Genomic DNA, 21,720 nt, shown 5'->3' on the forward strand with positions numbered 1-21,720 from the left:
TCATCAGACGTCGAGGATGTACACGGTCCCGTTGTACGAGGACCTTTGTTCCGGGGTGATGAAGTGCTTTGCAGCTGAGGTGTTCTACCAGACACAGGCCCGCCTCCACCCCAACCTCCGACGGATACTCCAGCAGATCCTGTTCCAGACCAGCGCCTTACCCACTCCCACAGGCTCTGTCCCCTCCCTACTACACCCCACCCCCTCTTCACCCAGCCCCACCCCCAGTGACCAACTGGGGCCCGCCGACCCCCCCACGACTGGTACTATCGCACTACGTGACGTCAACGTGTCCGCCTGAGCGGCCGGTAGAAGAGAAGAGAGACATACATACACTGTGAGAGAGACAGAGAGAGAAGGGGGTGGCATGTTGAAGAACTGTAAGACTTGAAATGACTGCAGTTTTAGCCAAACATCATCTGTGCTTGACTGAGACTGACAGTGAGTGACAAAAGACCACCGGGTTCATACACATGCACACACAGTTACACACATGCACACTGTGTGTGTACAGTGCATTCGGAAAGTATTCAGACACCTTGACTTTTTCCACCTTTTGTTACGTTACAGCCTTATTCTAAAATGTATTCAATCGTTTTTTTCTCTCATCTATCTACACACAATACCCCATAATGACAAAGCAAAAACAGTTTTTTTAGACATTTTTGCAAATGTATTAAAAATATAAAAACATAACTATTCAGACCCTTTATTCAGTACTTTGTTGAAGCACCGTTGGCAGTGATTACAGCATCGAGTCTTCTTGGGTATGGAGCTACAAGCTTGACACCTGCATTTGGGGAGTTTCTCCCGTTCTTCTCTGGAGATCCTCTCAAGCTCTGTCATGTTGGATGGGGAGCGTTGCTGAACAGTTATTTACAGGTCTCTCCAGAGATGTTAGATCGGGATCAAATCCGGGCTCTGGATGGGCCACTCAAGGACATTCAGATACTTGTCCCAAAGCCACTCCTGTGTTGTTTTGGCTGTGTGCTTAGTGTCGTGGTCCTGTTGGAGGGTGAACCGTCGCCCCAGTCTGAGGTCCTGAGAGCTCTGGAGCAGGTTTTCATTAAGGATCTCGCTGTACTTTGCTCCGTTCATCTTTCCCTTGATCCTGACTAGTCTCCCAGTCCCTGCCGCTGAAAAACATCACCACATTATGATGCTGCCACCACCGTGCTTCAGCGTAGGGATGATGCCAGGTTTCCTCCAGATGTGTCGCTTGGCATTCAGGCAAAATAGTTCAATTTTGGTTTCATCAGATCAGACCAGAGAATCCAAGCGGGCTGTCATGTGCCTTTTAAGGAGTGGCTTTTGTCTGGTTCTTGGTCACCTCCCTGACCAAGGCCCTTCTCTCCTGATTCCTCAGTTTGGCTGGGCAGCCAGCTCTAGGAACACTATTAGTGTTCCCAAATTCTTCCATTTAAGAATGATGGAGTCCACTGTGTTCTTGGACCTTCAATGCTGCAGACATTTGTTGGTACCCCTCCCCAGATCTGTGCATCGACATAATCCTGTCTCTGAGCTCTACGGACAATTCCTTCGACTTCATGGCGTGACATGCACTGTCACCTGTGGGACCTTATTTCGACAGGTGTGTGCCTTTCCAATCAATTTAATTTACCACAGGTGGACTCCAAGTTGTAGAAACATCTCAAGGATGGTCAATGGAAACAGGATGCACCTGAGCTCAATTTCGAGTCTTATAGCAAAGGGTCTGAATAAGGTATTTCTGTTTATTTCTTTTTTAATTTGCAAAAAAAATCCCCAAAATCTGTTTTCTCTTTGTCATTACGGGGTAGTGTGTGTAGATTGATGAGGAAAACATTTTATTTAATACATTTTAGATTTAAGGCTGTAACGTAACAAAATGTGGAAAAGTCAAGGGGTCTGAATACTTTCTGAATGCACTGTAAATGCGTATTTATATATTGAGTCTGATTTTTGTAAGCTAACCTTTTGAAGCCTCTCTGGGAAGGACAATGTTGTACATGTGTGTGTGCGCATGCACTTCATGAATGAAGGTAACCATCTATTGACTGTTTGCACACATGTTGTGTGTCCAGCTTAGCGCTAGGATTATGGCTTCATGAGCCTGCAGCTTGTGCCCTAGACTAATTTACAGAGAGTGAGCCACCAAATGTCCCTCTGCCCAGTCTGTAGTCTGAGAGAGGAGAGCCCTGCTGGCCCCAAATGGCACTCTATTCCCTACATATTGCACTCCTTTTGATCAGACTGCATAGGGCAGTGGTTCTCAAACCTCTTTTCGGGGACCCCCAGACATCTCACAAATGTGTTGTAGCCCTGAACTAGCTCACCTGATTGACATAGTCAAGGGCTTGATGGTTAGTTGACAAGTTGAGTCAGGTGTGCTAGGTTTGAAATAGATCAAATGCATAGAATGGCTGGGGGTCCCTGCGGATAGGTTCGGGAACCGCTACCATAGATGGGGCTATGGTCAAAAGTAGTACACTACATAGGAATGGCACTATGGAACCCAGGGCCCATAGCATTTGGGACTCAAGCCTCTGTATGCTCCGTTCAACACTACACACTTTAACCCTGCCTTTAATAATTACAATAGATTATTTCCACATTTGGAATATCCAACAGGAAGGCTTATCCAGGAATAGAAGTGGAATTCCCCCCGCTCACTCTCTTCCCTTTACACCTGGGCTGTGTCTCAGTAGTCTAAACAGCCTTCCTCGCCTCGTCTCCTTGCCCTCATCTGCACTTATCTGAAAGAATTGAACATTTACTGAAATGAAAGTCCAGTCGGCTCAATGATGGATTGGGCTTCTTTGACAACTTTGCTTTTACTTATCAACTGTCTTAAGTAGGGAAGGTTGGTAGGCCTACTACTTTACACTATTGAGACGCAGCCCCCACAGTGCAAAACCCTCTCCCGTAGGGATGTCATGAGAAGGGAGAGGTTAAGGCCACACGTGCCTTCAAACTGGAGCTCTGCTATTCGTCTGGGTCGCGTTCAGTCCTTTAACGTGCATCCACCTGCCCAGGTGGCGTGCAACTTTACAGGACCTTCAGATAAGAATTTATTGAACAGACATGCTTCTTTGTCCTGAAGAATAGGGAATCGTTGTCGGCTATATAGAACGTGGCACCCTCCTGAACGCGACCCTTGTCAACAGTGACAGTGTCTGCCTTCTGGACTTCTCTCGTTCAGGCTTGATTGCCATTTCCAAAGCTACAGGTAATTTTCATTCTGTGATTGACTAAAGAGAGGGGTGGGGTGTATGTCAGTGACGTATTAATGAATAGCTGGGCTGAAATGTTAACAATGATTTTGTACACATTTTGTTTTAACGTTTCCTCCCAACATTATTATTTATGAATTGTGAACGGGCTGTACCTCTCAGCATAGAAATGTGAGGGGCAGAATGTTTGTGTTTTGATGATAAAATGAGATTACATTGTTAAACAGTGACTGTACCGGCAGTCTTCAGCTATCCTCCGATGCCTTACTTAATGTACAATATTTGTTACTGTACAACACAGAGGGGATAGACTAGCAGGTTTGTCTCCGACGTTTTACAAGTAATAAAAAAGTATTGAGACTCAACATTGACGTTTGCCTCTCGACTGGTGCTTTTTAAAACAAACTGTGTTGATATTGTGAGTGAAAAGGGAAACGTGTCAACTCAGGTTATGTAGGCCTATTAGTCCACAAGAGGGCGCACTGATTGGTTTTATCCTATAGGCCTTGTGTTGGCATCTGTATGGCACTTGGGCCCAGTTTCCCAAAAGCATCTTAGCCTTAAATTCATTGTTAGAACCTTCGTAGGAGCATCGTTTAAATCTTCGAGCTGTTTCCTAAAACCATTGTTAGTCAAGCTGCACTTAAATAAAGGGGGCATATAATCAGACAATGAAAGCTCTTACAATATTTGATGATTACATTTCTCTAAAACAGGGTATATAGGCTACATGTGCACCACCAAGTCAGAACAGTCGGCTAAATTATGAGGGGGATAGCGACCAAATTATTTGGGTGAGGCACATGGGCTACTAACAGCTTACTACAGAACATACACTTAGTATTACTTTCTTAGCTACAGTATACATATCTCCCTGGCATATTACATAATTTATGCAGTAAAATACAAGACATGTTGGACTTGTTGTGCTGTGCTCACTTGAACAGGAAGTTGGGGCAGCGGTCCTTGTGGGCAAATTTTGTCATCAAAGTCTGGCGTTCTCTGGATAAACATGCAACACTATGGTTCAGAAAAAATTGGAATACATTGGCCATGCTGTCAATCTAGCATGACTTCAGTGAGGTCAAGACAACTGGGAACTTGAAAAAAACAAGGTCGAATCATGACGTCAGTGATCTTCAGGTCGGAGCTCTAGAAAAACGATAACTAATTAAATCCAGGCAAACAGTGGTTATCATAACATATCATAGACTGGCTAGTCAGTTGGTTTGCTAAAACAAGGTTAAGACGTCATGGGTTGATCAGGTGGCAGCGTGACCTTTCCTCGAGTTCTGCGAGCGAAACCGGAGGGAAGCAGTGGTCTAAAATGTCAAACTTAACATTGGAGGGGGACTGTTTTTATAACCATTTCTCCAGAAGATGGAGCATTGCTTACAAGCATGAGCGAGCAGTTAAAAAAAGGGAGGTTGAGGCCTTAGTTCGTCTAGTCCTCGATAAATGATATGTAAACAACCAAATGTTCCAAGGACTCGAAGATTACAACGTGGCTGAGTGATAGCTACCTCCTGTTGAAGTAGTCCCCGATACATATTTGCACCGCATTACACAGTACAAATATGGATTCATTCGTTTTTTTTACCCAATTTTTTGTTGTTGCAAGAACTAGGTTATTATTATTATTATTATTTTAATCTAAATGTTGTACATTCATGCAGTATGGAGCCGTGGACTTAATAAGGTTTGCTTTATGGTAACGCAGAATGGGTATGATGAACTTAACCTTTTTCTATTTAGGCAATATGGAACTCTGGACTATTTGGATGTAATATCAGGTTTTGATTTAGGGGAAGGCGAAGATGGGTAAGGCTGACCTTTTTTCTTTATGATTTTTTAATTTAATTTGAAGATTGTACATTAGAAATACCAAGGTTGTTTTTTTAGTTGAATATGATATGGCCTAATTGTAGAGGTCGGGTATATTATGACTTAAAAGCTGTTATAAAGTACAGCCCTTGTTCGCCGATGTGAATCGGATCTTTTAAGATAAAACGTAATAAATATGAATCGATGTATTATAGGGTTAGGTTAAATGATGATACAATTACAAACCTGCATAGGTTCTCTATTGGAATAGGCCTAAATGATCCTAAAATAATTGGTGTTATTACCTTTTTACATTTAAAAAAATAATTCTCAATTTAAAAAATGTAAATGATTATTATTCCGATACACACAGGCAAATGGATGGATTAGGTATTGTCAACAGGGTTGTTGTCTCTAGTGTGTGGCGGGCTGGTTAACACTGGGATCAAGTGATTAAAGTTAACGGTAGAACTAATACAATAACTGGCTTATGGAAGCACTTCTCTAAGCGAGAGGAAGTTATATTATATATTTATATATAAGCTATTTATGCTAGCTTTTTATATTCTTTATCCTAATGATATAGGCCTAGGTGTAAAACAACCGAGCTGATAGAGCAACGACCCTGGAATAAAAAAACAAAATGTGTATGGGTGGAGAGAGGGTTGGTTTTACAGGTTTACTCGCTCTGGATTGTCAGTACTGCAGGTGTTCTTGGCTGTTGTGCGATGCCTGTGTTGGAGTCGATTGTGAGTTGAACTTAGGTATGCCTTTCCATGAAGGGGTGCCCAGGTTTGGCTTGCAGTCGGCTCTGGCACAGCCATGGCACGATACAACAGGAATACAATAGGATATAATGTGATGCCTAAGACAAATTTTTACTTGCAGTCATTAGCGGCCGTTAGAATATTTTTTCCTTCTTCCTTTTTTTGGTCGGAATACAACAGGATATAATGAGGACTACATGACATATGTCTTGCATGTAATCAACATAAAAAAGGACTGGTCTTGCGATATATTTAGATTGTTTTGTCTTCATTTTATCCCAAAATGTTCTAACAATTGAATCCAATGAACTGAGCAGACTGGGCTGACATGCTTATAGCCTTGCTAGGACTTTCTAATATGAGCATGCATTTATAATATTGTACTGTTTTCTATTCATATTATCTATTGTTGGAACTATTTTTTTTTTTTCTGAATGTTTTCCATGTTGTTTGGTTAGTTGTCGTAAGCAGCCTCAGATATTTATGTTTTCATGGGACTGCTCATATTTCATATATAATTGGCCAACGCCAATTGTCGGCCAAGGGTTTGACTTAGGACGCAAATGTGCGTCAATAGTCAGGGAGATGGTCTGATGGTCTTAGTGACAACAGACCTAGATATGGGGGGAGGTTTTAGTGGGTGGAATATTAGGACAATTGGAGGTTTACACAGTTGCAGCTACAGTATGCTTAACAGTGAAAATTATTATGGTACAGCTATATGTACACTTAATCATCATGGTGCTTTTTAATGGTAAGTTTACAAACATTGGTTGTGGTAAGTATAATTGAAACGTGGGTACCATTATGGTAAGTGGGGAAATAAGTATAGCAAGTTATAATTGTAATGGCTTTGCAGATGATTAAAAAAAGATACATTTTTACATGGCTAAAAGAGAAAGAATATATCTATTGTTTACAGGAAACTCATTCTACAAATATAGTTGAGGTTGGGTGGAAAAAGGACTCGGAGGGAGAAATATATTTTTGTTATGTGCAAAGAAACTCAAAAGTTGTGATTACTAATTAATAAAAATGTTGATCTGATTGTGCAAACTGTGGAAACAGATTCGCAAGGAAGATGGATTATTTTAAATATGCTATTGAACCAAAAACAGATCTGGCTAATTAATCGAAATGGGCCAAATAATGATGATCCACACTTTTTGAAAATATATATATATATAATAATCTATTGAGCTCACAAGCAACGTATGAATCTATTATGGTGGGAGATGATAATACGGTTTTAAGTACCTCAATAGATCTTAAAGTAAATCACTCTACAAACTATCACCCTCAAGCACCGAAGGAGATCAAAGATCATGGATACATTAGAACTAGTGGATATATAGAGGTTGAAAAACCCTGACCTAGTGAGATATACATGGAGGCTTCATCAAGCTTGCAGTCTTGATTACTTCCTAGTCTCGTTCTTGCTGGCATCAAAAAAGTCAAAGTACTAGTAGGAAACCAAATGCAATCAGACCACAATCTAATTGGCCTCCATATAACTCTTACAGAATTCCCACGTGGACGGGAACATTGGACATTTTATCAAAGCCTATTGGATGACAATTTGTTCTTAACTAATACAAAATAATTCATAATTGACTTTTTTTGTACAACATAGGTACAGCAGATCCCCATATTGTATGGGACACTTTCAAATGTACTTTTAGAGGCCATTAAAGACAATACTCATCATTAAAACAAAAGCAATTCAGGTCAAGAGATTAGACTAATAAAGGAAATAGAGGAAGTAACAGCGCAGGTAGATGGTAATGGAAACTGTACTATAGAGCCACAACATAGGTTAGAGGAAAAACAAAAAGAATTGGAGGTACTTATTCAAGAACGATCAAGTGTAATGTATTACAAAAATAAAGTGAATTGGATGGAAAATGGTGAAAAATGCACAAAATGTTTCTTGATTCTTCAACATAGAAATTCTACCAAAAATAATTTACAGAAACTTGTTACAAATGGAGTTATCCATGATTCTCCAAATTATATTTTGAAAGAGGAAGCAAAATATTTTAAGCATATGTTTTCTTTTCAGTCTCCTCCATTTCAACTGAATGATGTTAACTGTTAGGATTTCTTTCCTAGTAATAATAATATGAATAATAATAACACATTTACAGAAAGACCTGTCTGGAAAAACACCAGGGCTTGAAAAATATCAGACCTTTTTTGATGTACTCAAAGATCCTTCATTAGCATGTTTTAATTACTCTTATAGACTTTCAGGTACGCAACAAGAAGGTCTGATTTCAGTTTTTTACATGGACGATATATTGGAGATAATGTACGACAATTACTTGAAACAATTGAACATTATGAAACATCGAAGACACCAGGGCTGGTCTTCTTAGCAGATTTTGAAAAGGCGTTTGATGACGTACGACTAGAATTTATATATAAATGCCTGGATTATTTTAATTTTGGTGAATTGCTTATACAATGGGTTAAAGTTATGTACAGAAACCACAGATGTAAATAATGGTTACTTCTCAGAAAGTATTGAGTTTTTAAGAGGAGTGAAACAAGGCTATCCATTGTCTCCATATCTATTTATAATGGCCATTGAAATGCTAGCTATTAGAATTATATCCAACAAGAACATGAAGGGGTTAACTTCTTAGAGCTAGGGGTCAGAATTATTATTATTATTTTTTTTAAATAACGTGCCCAATGTAAACAGACATTTTCTCTGGCCCAGATCGTAGAATATGCATATCATTTACAGATTAGGATAGAAAACACTCCAAAGTTACCAAAACTGTCAAAATATTGTCTGTGAGTATAACAATACTTATTCTGCATGCGAAAACCTGAGAAAATGTAACCCGGAAGTGATATTTAAAAAAATATATATATCTGTGTTTCCTGTCCCGTCTGTCCTCCATTTAAAGGGGTATCAACCAGATTCATTTTCCAATGGCTTCCTCAGGCTGTGACCAGGCTTTAGACATAGTTTCAGGCTTTTATTTTGAAAAATGAACGAGATTTTTCAAAAATAGTCCGGTGTCCTCTGAATGTTTCCTGCGCGCGAGAGAGGGGCACCCCATTTTCCTTTTGTCTCTTAATAAATAGGTTGTGGTCCGGTTTAAATATTATCGATTATGTTTGTTAAAAACAACCTGAGGATTGATTATAAAAAAACATTTGACATGTTTCTACGACCATTACGGATACTTTTTGGAATTTGTCGAACGGAACATGGCTTTGGTTTTCTGAACATAATGCGCAACCCAAATGGCGTTTTTTTGTGATAAAAGTAATATTTATCGAACAAAAATAACATTTGTTGTGTAACTGGGAGTCTCGTGAGTGGAAACATCCGAAGATTATCAAAGGTAAGCGATTAATTTTATTGCTTTTCTGACTTTCGTGACCAAGCTAACCAAGCTAATATAAGGCTAGCTGTTGTAGCATTGAAAGCTACACTCACAAAAGCTTGGATTTCTTTCGCTGTAAAGTATATTTTCAAAATCTGACACGATAGGTGGATTAACAACAAGCTAAACTGTGTTTTGGTACATTTCACTTGTGATTGCATGATTATAAATATTTTTAGTAATATTTTTGCATTTGGTGCCCTGCAATTCTAGCGGTTGTTTAGGAAAGTGATCCCGTAAAAGGAATCCGTAGCGCAGAGAAGTTAAGTGTTCCTTGAATTCTAAATAAATCACAGACAGTGTCACTAGCAAAGCACCCCCACACCATAACACCTCCATGCTTTACGGTGGGAAATACACATGTGGAGATCATCCGTTCACCCACACCGTGTATCACAAAGACACATCGTTTGGAACCAAAAATCTCCAACTTGGACTACAGACCAAAGGACAAATTTCCACGGTCTAATGTCCATTGCTCGTGTTTCTTGGCCCAAGCAAGTCTCTTTTTCTTATTGGTGTCCTTTAGTAGTGGTTTCTTTGCCATTTCTGAGGCTGGTAACTCTAATGAACTCTACCTCTGCAGCAGAGGTAACTCTGGGTCTTCCATTCCTGTGGCGGTCCTCATGAGACAGTTTTATAATAGCGCTTGATGGTTTTTGTGACTGCACTTTCAAAGTTCTTGAAATGTTCCGCATTGACTGACCTTCATGTCTTAAAGTAATGACGAACTGTCGTTTCTCTTTGCTTATTTGAGCTGTTCTTCCAATAATATGGACTTGGTTTGTTACCAAATTGGGCTTTCTTCTGTATACCACCCCTACCTTGTCACAACACAACTGATTGGCTCAAATGCATTAAGGAAAGAAATTCCACAAAGTATCTTTTAAGATGGCACACCTGTTAATTGAAATGCATTCCAGCTGACTACCTCATGAAGCTGATTGAGAGAATGCCAAGAGTGTGCAAAGCTGTCATCAATGCAAAGGGTGGCTATTTGAAGAATCTCAAATATAAAATATATTTAGATTTTTTTTGATTACTACATTATTCTATATGTGTTATTTCACAATTTTGATGTCTTCACTATTATTTTTGTAGATGTAGAAAAAAGTAAAACCTTTGAATGAGTAGGTGTTCTAAAACTTTTGACCGGTAGTGTATGTCTACTTCATCATCTGCCCATTGTAATGGTAAACTACAAGGTAGTGTAAAATAAATTTAGCGATCCAATACGTAATATGGTACACTTGTCATAATTAGGTTTTAATCCAGAGACGCTAGAAAAAGGATCAAAATCTTCAATGAGACTGTGCAGGGATCCAGATTGCGGACTTAAGAAAAAACTCCCCTGGATTTCTAACACCGCATTCTTCAGCGATACACCATCCCATCTGGGTTGTAATGTAGAAAATAGTAAAAATAAAGAAAACCTTGAATGAGTAGGTATTCTAAAACATTTGACCATTAGTGTACTTGGTATTCACATTGCAAAAAATATAAATTAACTTACCACAATTAATTTCAATAGAAAGTTAGCAAAAATAGATGAGATTCTGCAACCATGGAGAAGTAAATACTTGTCTATTTATGGGAAAAATCACATTGATTAACTCTTTGGTCACAGTTTACTTACTAATGGCACTGCCTACTCCAGATTACTCGTTTTTTAAATCATATGAGCAAAAGTTATATTTAATTTTATTTGGAATGCTAAGACAGACAAAATAGCACGTGCCTGTTTGCATAATGAATATGAGTTTGGGGGGCTAAAATTATTAAATAATTAAGCTTTAAACCTCTCACTAAAAGCTTCACTCATACATAAATTATACTTAAACCCAAAATGGTTCTCCAGTAGATTATTAAGAAAGTCTCATCGTTTGTTCAAAAATGGCCTTTTTGCCTTTATAAGGATTACAACTTCTCATTTCTGACCAATTGAAAATAAAATTTTGTTTAAAGTATCGCTCTTTCTTAAACAAGCCATACAAAGCTGGTTACAAGTTCAGTTTTATCCTCCAGAAAAGATAGAACAAATATTACAACAAATGTTATGGTTAAACTCAAATACACTGATTTAATTTAAAAAAAATACTTTTATGTATTTTTTCTGCAAATTGTATTTTATTTATTAATGATAGTATGAATAGAAATGGAGGAGTTAACGAAAATATATGGGAGTATCTGCTCAATCCAAATTTACAACCAACTGATTGCAGCACTACCACAAAAATGGAGGAGGCAAGTGGAAAAGGGAGAAGGTAGGGAACTTGTTTGCCTGCCATATGTTAAAGATACAAATTGCTGAAAGGAACTAGCATAAATAGAAAAGGACAAACATTTTGACAGCTGCGCCATAGAGGTTGCAAAATAAATGGGAGGAGATTTTCGATGTACCAATTCCATGGCATATGATACAAAAAAACTACACTTGATTTAACACTTAAGGTTTTTCAATTTCAATTATTATATAAAATTCTTGCCACAAACAGAATGCTATATACAGTTGAAGTCGGAAGTTTACATACACTTATTTTGGAGACATTAAAATTCGTTTTTCAACCACTCCACAAATTTCTTCATAACAAACTATAGGTTTGGCAAGTCGGTGAGGACATTTACTTTGTGCATGACACAAGTAATTTTTACAACAATTGTTTACAAACAGATTATTTCACTTATAATTCACTGTATCACAATTCCAGTGGGTCAGAAGTTACATACACTAAGTTGACTGTGCATTTAAACAGCTTGGAAAATTCCAGAAAATGATGTCATGGCTTTAGAAGCTTCTGACAGGGTAATTGACATAATTTTAGTCAATTGGAGGTGTACCTATGGATGTATTTCAAGGCCTACCTTCAAACTCAGTGCCTCTTTTCTTGACATCAAGGGAAAATTAAAAGAAATCAGCCAAGACCCTAGAAAGAAATTGTAGACCTTTACAAGTCTGGATCATCCTTGGGAGCAATTTTCAAATGCCTGAAGGTACCACATTCATCTGTACAAACAATAGTATGCAAGTATAAACACCATAGGACCACGCAGCCGTCATACCACTCAGGAAGGAGACACGTTTTGTCTCCTAGAGATGAACATACTATGGTGCGAAAATCAATCCCAGAACAACAGCAAAGGACCTTTTGAAGATGCTGGAGGAAACAGGTACAAAAGTATCTATATCAACAGTAAAACGAGTCCTATATCGACATAACCTGAAAGGCCGCTCAGCAAGGAAGAAGCCACTGCTCCAAAACCACCATAAAAAAGCCAGACTACGGTTTGCAAATGCACATGGGGACAAAGATCGTACTTTTTGGAGAAATGTCCTCTGGTCTGTAGAAACAAAAATAGAACTGTTTGGCCATAATGACCATCGTTATGTTTGGAGGAAAAAGGGGGAGGCTTGCAAGCCGAAGAACACCATCCCAACCGTGAAGCACGGGGGTGGCAGCATCATGTTGTGGGGTGCTTTGCTGCAGGAGGGACTGGTGCACTTCACAAAATAGATGGCATCATGAGGCGGGAAATTATGTGGGTATATTGAAGCAACATCTCAAGACATCAGTCAGGAAGTTAAATCTTGGTCACAAATGGGTCTTCCAAATGGACAATGACCCCAAGCATACTTCCAAATTTGTGGCAAAATGGCTTAAGGACAACAAAGTCAAGGTATCGGAGTTGCCATCACAAATCCCTGACCTCAATCCCATATAAAATTTGTGGGCAGAACTGAAAAAGCGTGTGCAGCAAGGAGGCCTACAAACCTGACTCAGTTACACCAACTCTGTCAGGCGGAATGGGCCAAAATTCACCCAATTTATTGTGGGAAGCTTGTGGAAGGCTACCCTAAACGTTTGACCCAAGTGAAACAATTTAAAGGAAATGCTACCAAATACTAATTCAGTGTATGTAAACTTCTGACCCACTGGGAATGTGATGAAATAAATAAAAGCTGAAATAAATAATTCTCTCTACTTTTATTCTGACATTTCACGTTCTTAAAATAAAGTGGTGATCCTAACTGACCTTAGACAGGGGATTAAATGTCAGGAATTGTGAAAAACTGAGTTTAAATGTATTTGGCTAAGGTGTATGTAAACTTCCGACTTCAACTGTATATGCTTAATTGAGTTATTAATGTAACTTTAGTTGTTCTACAAACGTTGGGATATATTTTTTAATTTTTTAATACATTATAAGGCTGCATGGTGCGAATGTAATGATGATTTGAAAAAAAGTATCTTGAATGGAAAGAGCTCTGCTTTGTTTTTTGCGCAGGCTGTACACATTTTGTCAGTCTCTCATTCACAATTTGAGAAGCCCTTGATAATGCCTCGAATTTCTCCGCGGCATCCCGGTTGTGTGGCCATAATGCACCCTAAACAAATGCATGCCTGCCTGCTCCGAGGCTCTCCATCACGTGATCGGGTCTTTCTCAAAGACTACAATTGAAGACGGACACATCCGGCACGCAACTGCGCGTCTCCTTATCCAATTCCGTGGTGCATATTGAACTGTCCACATTTACTTTTCGTCAGCCAACAAGATGAATAGGCCTAACGAACAGCAAAAGCACTAGCCTATGTCAATCTACTATCCCCCATAGTACAAAAATGTACCTATTCCATTCTGTGCGAGAAATAAATATTCCAAGCATCGTCTGGGACAGTTGTGGGATGCGATAGATCCCAAATTAATACAACCACTAGAATCAAACAAATGTTTTATTTAATGAGATTGATACAACAGTTCAGAAAGTTTAGCTTAAAATGTTTATAAACTATTAGGCTTTTTCTTCACATTATAAGCACAGCAATGCGCACACGGCAGTAGGCTATAAGCCCACATGTTCCATTAGCGGAAAAAAACATTAGCAAAAGTGACCGTGACCGCAAATGCAATTTTAATAAATTTAATTATAATAAAAGTCATGCTTTTATTATAAAGGTGCATTTTTATGGTGAAAATTATCTTCCCCAAACTTGAAACTCATGCGCTGCTTATGTATGCCAGTTAGGCTCTACATACCTTGTAAAGCGGATTAATGTGCTTAATTTTAAGAAGTTGTTAGGCCACTTTAGTTGTGATACAAACCTTAACAAAACATATAGGCCTATGGGCTAGGCTACATGAGGTGTGTGACTATGATTTCGAAAAAGTCAAACAAAAATGTGTTGTTTCTTGCCTTTTGCTGGGCATCATTCACAAATGATATAATTCACACGGTATATGCTAATATTGTCACACATCAGACTATTCTTGATGTAATCTTGTCTTTACATATACTAAATAATATATTTGTGAAATTCGTTTTTATTTAGAATGGAGCATTATCATAAGTCGTTTTTGGGGTATCTGTACTTTACTATTTATATTTTTGACAACTTTTAATTTTACTAGGAAAAGAGACCCTTAAACCAAGAATTGGGACCACACAGCCACTCCACTGAATAGCAGGGTAATGATTGCTTTGCAACGCTTTCAGTTGGCCACTGGCAGATGACCTTGAGCCTTCTTGGATGGGCACTTCTAATGTAACTCTATATAGCACCCAAGGGGCTTGAATTTTCGAGCTCTACCCTGGCGGTGACATAGTGTCCCCATGAGTGACTGAACACTGAGCCAATGATGGCGCAACGCTCTGTATTTTTTGCTGGCTTGCCCCACCACAACAGAATGCAATGAGCTAGGCTGAAACACCTGCATTTTGGAGCTGCCTTACTCAAGAAAACAAAAAAGAGACCATGTTTGTATGCGGCTCAATGATATATATATATTTTTTACATTGTTTGCAAACTGATATGTGACACGTATTAACATGCAGAACAGGAAGGCCATACTTTTTGTTGCAAGAAATGTGGGGCTCTGCCTTGAATGATGGGTGGCCAGTAGTTACACCTCTCAACTGCCTTAGTCAATTCTTGATTCTCTGTTTTTTCAGGAATCTTCTAGCTTGGATGGGGGAGGGAACAAAGGGAATGAGTACAGAAGTTATCCAGCCTGCTGACTAAGAAATGTAAATAGACTATGCTTTGCTATCTCTCTATATATATAGTGAAGACCTTAGGTAATAGTTAATCATGATCGTCTCTGTCTTTACAGTTCCTGAAATATGTCAATGACCTGATGCATGGCCTCTACAGGAGTGCTTAGCCACCCACTCAGTTACCAGTGACCTATTCTGCCACATCCCAGGGAAAGGAGAGAGGAGAACCACCACTCCGTCAAATGTTGTGCACAAATTTGTTTACATCCTTGTTAGTGATCATTTCTCCTTTGCCAAGATAATCACCTGACAGGTGTGGCATATCAAGAAGCTGATTAAACAGCATGATCATTACACAGGTGCACCTTGTGCTTGGGACAATAAAAGGCCACTCTAAAATGTGTAGTTTTGTCACAGATGTCTCAAGTTTTGAGGAAGCGTGCAATTGGCATGCTGACTGCAGGAATGTCCACCAGAGCTGTTGCCAGACAATTGAAAGTTAGTTTCTCTTCCAAAATCGTTTTAGAGAATTTGGGAGTATGTCAAATATATATGTGGCCTCACAACCACAGACCACATGTAACCACGCCACCGCAGGACCTCCACATCTGGCTTCGTCACCTGTGAGATTGTCTGAGGGGGTGCTGAGGTGTATTTCTGTCTGTAATAAAGCTCTTTTGTAGGGAAAAACTAATTCGAATTGGATGGGCCTGGCTCCCCAGTGGGTGAGCCGTTGTGTGAAAACCATAGATTAGGGCCAAATGAATTTATTTCAATTTACTGATTTCTTTATATGAACTGTAACTCTGTAAAATCTTTGAAATTGTTGCATGTTGCGTTTATATTTTTGATCTATCCGTATTGTCTTACACCAATTTTTTGTTAATTTCATTCCCAGTCCTCTAGAGGGAGTTTAATTGGAAAGTCGATAGAAGGGGCTATTCTTACACATCGGCGGACAGCTGTTTCAACGAGAAGGAAAAGCACTCTCCGGCGATATATAGAGCGCAATCTGTGGCTCATAACAGGTGCAAATTAACCCAAAACCATTATTGTGTAATGAGAGACTGCAACGAACAAAAACAATACCAAGTTGTAACTGTAGATGTCATTTTATTTTAAACGTATTTTATTTGGACACATCAGTCCGCGTCGTGCGAGGATCGTTTAAAGCGCAGCAGAGCGAAGAGTTGACAACAGCCGGGATACAGGCAAGAGGAGACGCTGTGAAAGACCCAGCGCCAGGGAGGCAGAGAGCGGACCTGGGGCTGGATGTACCCGGCCTTACCCTCCCCAGCGGCTCGCCATGGGGGATACCAAAATTATATATCATTTGGACGACCAGGAAACTCCGTACCTGGTCAAGCTGCCCATCGCTGCGGACAGGGTTACTCTTGCCGACTTCAAAAATGTCCTCAATAAACCCAACTATACATTTTTCTTCAAATCTATGGACGATGATTTCGGGTAAGACCATTGTGCAAAATAGTCAAAGTAACTTATTTTGCTGCTCTTCTATGTGCATGTGGGGCGTAGAAGTGGTGTGTTTATCTTTCATGTGATTTATACAGTTGCAAAGATATGAGTTTACATTCACGTACTGATTCTCTGCGCCCTGCCTTGCTCTTGTCAATGTCACTTGATAGCCTAGGACTTTAAGGGCGCCTTTACGCATTGCTGAAAATAACTTTCCCACCAGTGTTTTGAATAGGTTAAAAATATGTTATCTGGTCAAATGAAATACATTGTAGTTTCTTTCATGTAGCAAGAGCGTCCATTTTGGAAATGGAAGACTCCGGTTATTGGCCGCACTGGTGAGAGGGGTGGGGGCAGTGGTGCGGTTGGAAGTCAGATTTTTTAAGGAATGACCGAATTGTTCCAAATTGGTGCTTTTCAATTTGTCACATAGGATGGGTTGAGGCTCTCCAAACTCAACCCCCACTAAAAAAACAATATGCTTTGGGGAGGTTAGAGGGGGGTAAACGTGTCAGTCGACTGAGTTACTAAAACGCAAGGCTTTGCGTTTTCTCAGAAGAGCGGCCGCCTGTTAAGATAATTTTCGAGCATAAGAAGTTTCTAAGTAATAACGAAACGTTGTGGTTGTGTCCAATAAAATGCTTGGCAGAGTATGCACTTGATAGTGTCCATTCCCACAGCCTTAATTTTTTATTGAGAATGGAGGCTGGAAGGGACCACGGAGAAGTTTGACTTGCCAGGCTCTTTTGTGATCAACAGAAAATTAGGTTTAATTTCCTTGCCCTCATACATTTAACCGTCGTTACAGTGTGCGTGAGAGAGCTTAGCTTGAATGTGTCGGAGAGCGATAAAATAGATGTGATCTGTGCTGACGGCAATGTGGTTATTGTAAGGCGCGTTCATTAGGACTTACAGGTGTGTGCATGTGATGTTACTATGCGTCCTTGGACTATTTACTGTGAGAGAAAGCAAAAGGATCACTCTTCAGATGGTCTTCTTAGCACCTATCGCTTTTTGCATACAGCAGAATTGTAGCACTAATGCAAAGTTCAATAATACAAATCAAATGTTATTTGTCACATGCATCGTAAACAACAGGTATAGACTAACATTGGAATACTTACTTACGGGTCCTTTTCCAACAATGCAGAGTTAAAGTTAATAGTGATGAGGAATAAATACACATTGAATAACGAGTAACAAATGACATGGCTATATATACAGTGAGTACCAATACTGAGTCGACGTGCAGGGGTACGAGGTAATTGAGGTAGTTATGTACATATACAGTGTATTCTGAAAGTATTCAGACCCCTTGACCTTTTCACTTTTTGTTACGTTACAGCCTTATTCTAAAATGTATTAAATACATTTTTTCCCTCATCAAGCTACACACAATACCCCATAATGACAAAGCGAAAACAGGTTTTTAGACATTTTAGCAAATGTATGAAAATAAAAATAAATACCTTAGAGTATTCAGACCATTTGCTATGAGACTCGAAATTGACCTCAGGTGCATCCTGTTTCCATTGATCATCCTTGAGATCGGTTCCATCTGTGGTAAATTCAATTGATTTGACATGATTTGGAAAGGAACACCTGTCTATATAAGGTCCCACAGTTGACAGCGCATGTCAGAGCAAAAACCAAGCCGTGATGTTTAGGAATTGTCCGTAGATCTCCGAGACAGGTTTGTGTCGAGGGGAGGGGTACCAAAACATTTCTTCAGCACTGAAGGTCCCCAAGAACACAGTGGCTTCCATCATTCTTAAGTGGAAGAAGTTTGGGACCACCAAGACTCTTCCTAGAGCTGGCCACCCGGCCAAACTGAGCAATCGGGGGAGAAGGGCTTTGGTCAGCAAGGAGACCAATAATCCGATGGTCACTCTGACAGAGCTCCAGAGTTCCTCTATGGATATGGGAGGACCTCCCAGAAGGACAACCATTTCTGCAGCACTCCATCAATCAGGCTTTTATGGTAGAGTGGCCAGATGGAAGCCACTCCTCAGTAAAAGGCACATGACAGCCGCTTGGTGGCACCCTCTCCTCCGACAGGGTTGTTTTGGGTCGGCCTCTGGAATCAGTTCAAATGCCCTGGGAGGTGCAGACAAAGGATCCACTTTGGGGAAGTCGTATTCCTGGTCGTAGTGCTGGTAAGTTGACGTCTCTCTGATATCCAATAGAAAGACTCGTGTGTGTCAGTGTGAGTGTGTGGGTATAGTCCAGTGTGTGTGCGTAGAGTCAGTGCAAGGGAGTTAATGCAGAGAAGGGTCAATGTAGGTAGTCTGGGTAGATATTTAATTAGCTATTTAGCAGTCTTGTTTAGCAGTCTTATGGCTTGGGGGTAGAAGCTGTTCAGGGTCCTGTTGGTCCCAGACTTGGTGCTGTAGCAAAGAGAACAGTCTATGGTTGGGTGGCTGGAGTCTTTTTTTGTTGTTGTTGGGCCTTCATCTGACACCGCCTGGTATAGAGTTCCTAGATGGCAGGTAGTGATGTACTGGGCCATACTCACCACCCTCTGTAGCGCCTTGCAGTCAGAGGTCGCGCAGTTGCCATACCAGGCGGTGATGCAACCAGTCAGGGTGCTCTCGATGGTGCAGCTGTATAACTTTTTGAGGATCTGGGGACCCATGCCAAATCCTTTCAGTCTCCTGAGGTGGAATAGGTGTTGTGCCCTCTTCACGACTGTCTTGGTGTGTTTGGACCATGATAGTTCGTTGGTGATGTGGACACCAAGGAACTTGATGCTCTCAAGCTGCTCCACTACAGCCCTGTTGATGGCAATAGGGGTGTGCTCGGTCCTCTTTTTCCTGTAGTCCAGAATCATCTCCTTTTTCTTGATCACGTTGAGGGAGAGGTTGTTATCCTGGCACCACACGGCCAGGTCTCTGACCTCCTCCCTATAGGCTGTCTCATTGTTGTCGGTGATCAGGCCTACCACTGATATGTTGTCAGAAAACGTAATGATGGTATTGGAGTCGTGCTTGGCCATGCAGTCATAGGTTAACAGGGAGTGCAGGATGGACCTGAGCACGCACCCCTGAGGGGCCCCTGTGTTTATGATCAGCGTGGCAGATGAGTTGTTACCTACCCATACCACCTGGGGGCTGCCCGTCAGGAAGTCCAGGATCCAGTTGCAGAGGGAGGTGTTTAGTCCCAGGGTCCTTAGACTATTGATGAGCTTTGAGGGCACTATGGTTTTGAACGCTGAGCTGTAGTCAATGAATTGAATTCTCATGTAGGTGTTCCTTTTTGTCCAGGTGGGAAAGGGCAGTGTGGAGTGCAATAGAGATTGCGTCATCTGTGGATTTGTTGGGGCGGTATGCAAATTAGGTGGTCTAGGGTTTCTGGGATAATGGTGTTGATGTGAGTCATGACCAGCCTTTCAAAGCACTTCATGGCTACGGGTCTGTAGTCCTTTAGGCAGGTTACCTTGGTGTTCTTGGGCATGGTGGTCTGCTTGAAACATGTTGGTATTAGACTCGGTCAGGGACAGGTTGAAAATGTCAGTGAAGACACTTGCCAGTTGGTCAGTATACGTCCTGGTAATCCGTCTGGCCCTGTGTTCTTGTGAAAGTTAACCTGTTTAAAAGTTTTACATCGGCTACAGAGAGCGTAATCACACAGTCGTCTGGAACAGCTGGTGCTCTCATGCATGTTTCAGTGTTGCTTGCCTCGAAGCGAGCATAGTCATTTAGCTCGTCTGGTAGGCTTGTGTCACTGGCAGCTCGTGGCTGTGCTTCCCTTTGTGGTCCGTAATAGTTTGCAAGCCCTGCCACATCCGACGAGGGTTGGAGCCGGTGTAGTACGATTCAATCTTAGTCCGGTATTGACGCTTTGCCTACTTGATGGTTCATCGGAGGGCATAGCGAGATTTTTTAGAAGCTTCTGGGTTAGAGTCCCACTCCTTGAAAGTGGCAGCTCTACCCTTCAGCTCAGTGTGGATATTGCCTGTAATCCATGGCTTCTGATTGGGGAATGTATGTACGTTCACTGGGGAAGACGTCATCAATGCACTTATTGATGAAGCCAGTGACTGATGGGGTGTAATCCTCAATACCATCAGAAGAATGACTCTCGGAATATATTCCAGTCTGTGCTAGCAAAACAGTCCTGTTGCTTAGCATCTGCGTCATCTGACAGCTTCTGTATTTGAGTGAGTCACTGCTTTAGTTTTGACTTGTAAGCAGGAATCAGGAGGATAGAATTATGGTCAGATTTGCCAAATGGAGGGCGAGGGAGAGCTTTGTACGTGTCTCTGTGTGTGGAGTAAAGGTGGGCTAGTGGTTTTTATTTTTTCCCTCTCTGGTTGCACATTTAACATGCTGGTAGAAATCAGCAAAAACAGATTTAAGTATCCCTGCATTAAAGTCCCCGGCCACTAGGAGTGCCGCCTTTTGGATGAGCATTTTCCTGTTTGCTTATGGCCTTATACAGCTCATTGAGTGCTGTCTTAGTGCCAGCAACGGTTTGTGGTGGTAAATAGACAGCTGCGAAGAATATATATAAACTCTCTTGGTAAATAGTGTGGTTTACATCTTATCATGAGATACTCTACCTCAGGCGAGCAAAACCTTGAGACTTCCTTAATATTAGATTTCGTGTACCAGCTGTTATTGACAAATAGACACAGACCGTCACCCCTTGTCTTATCAGAGGCAGCTGTTCTATCTTACCGATGCACGGAATACCCAGCCAGCTGTATGTTATCCGTGTCGTCGTTGAGCCACAACTCGGTGAAGCATAAGATGTTACAGTTTTTAATGTCCCGTTGGTAGGTTAGTCTTGATCGGAGCTCATCCATATTATTATCCAATGATTGCACGTTGGCTAATAGGACTGGCGGTTCAGGCGGATTACCCTTTTGCCGTCGGATCCTTACAAGGCTCCCCGACCTACGTCCCTGATATCTCCGCCTCTTCTTCATGCGAATGACAGGGATTTGGGCCTTGTCGGGTGTCTGAAGTAAATCCTTTGCGTCCGACTCGTTAAAGAAAAAGCTTTGTCCAGTACGAGATGAGTAATCGCTGTCCTGATATCCA

At 40.8% G+C, this 21,720-nt stretch overlaps 2 protein-coding genes across 3 annotated transcripts in view; both read left to right on the forward strand.

The window, feature by feature from the left end:
• Nucleotides 1-3,583, forward strand: part of rnpepl1 (arginyl aminopeptidase like 1) — a 32,776-nt gene extending 29,193 nt beyond the window's left edge. The window contains exon 11 of the mRNA XM_071356445.1: nucleotides 8-3,583. Within this exon, the coding sequence (XP_071212546.1) occupies nucleotides 8-301 (294 nt within the window). The 3' untranslated portion in view covers nucleotides 302-3,583. The remainder of the gene's footprint in view (nucleotides 1-7) is intronic.
• A 12,565-nt stretch (nucleotides 3,584-16,148) lies between these two features.
• Nucleotides 16,149-21,720, forward strand: part of LOC139547555 (segment polarity protein dishevelled homolog DVL-3) — a 67,656-nt gene continuing 62,084 nt past the window's right edge. For both annotated transcript variants that reach the window (XM_071356446.1, XM_071356447.1), the window contains exon 1: nucleotides 16,149-16,666. In XM_071356446.1, coding sequence (XP_071212547.1) covers nucleotides 16,506-16,666 — 161 coding nt within the window. In that variant the 5' untranslated portion in view covers nucleotides 16,149-16,505. The remainder of the gene's footprint in view (nucleotides 16,667-21,720) is intronic.

Source organism: Salvelinus alpinus, chromosome 21 (genome assembly GCF_045679555.1).
Source record: "Salvelinus alpinus chromosome 21, SLU_Salpinus.1, whole genome shotgun sequence".
Classification (NCBI taxonomy): Eukaryota; Metazoa; Chordata; class Actinopteri; order Salmoniformes; family Salmonidae; genus Salvelinus; species Salvelinus alpinus.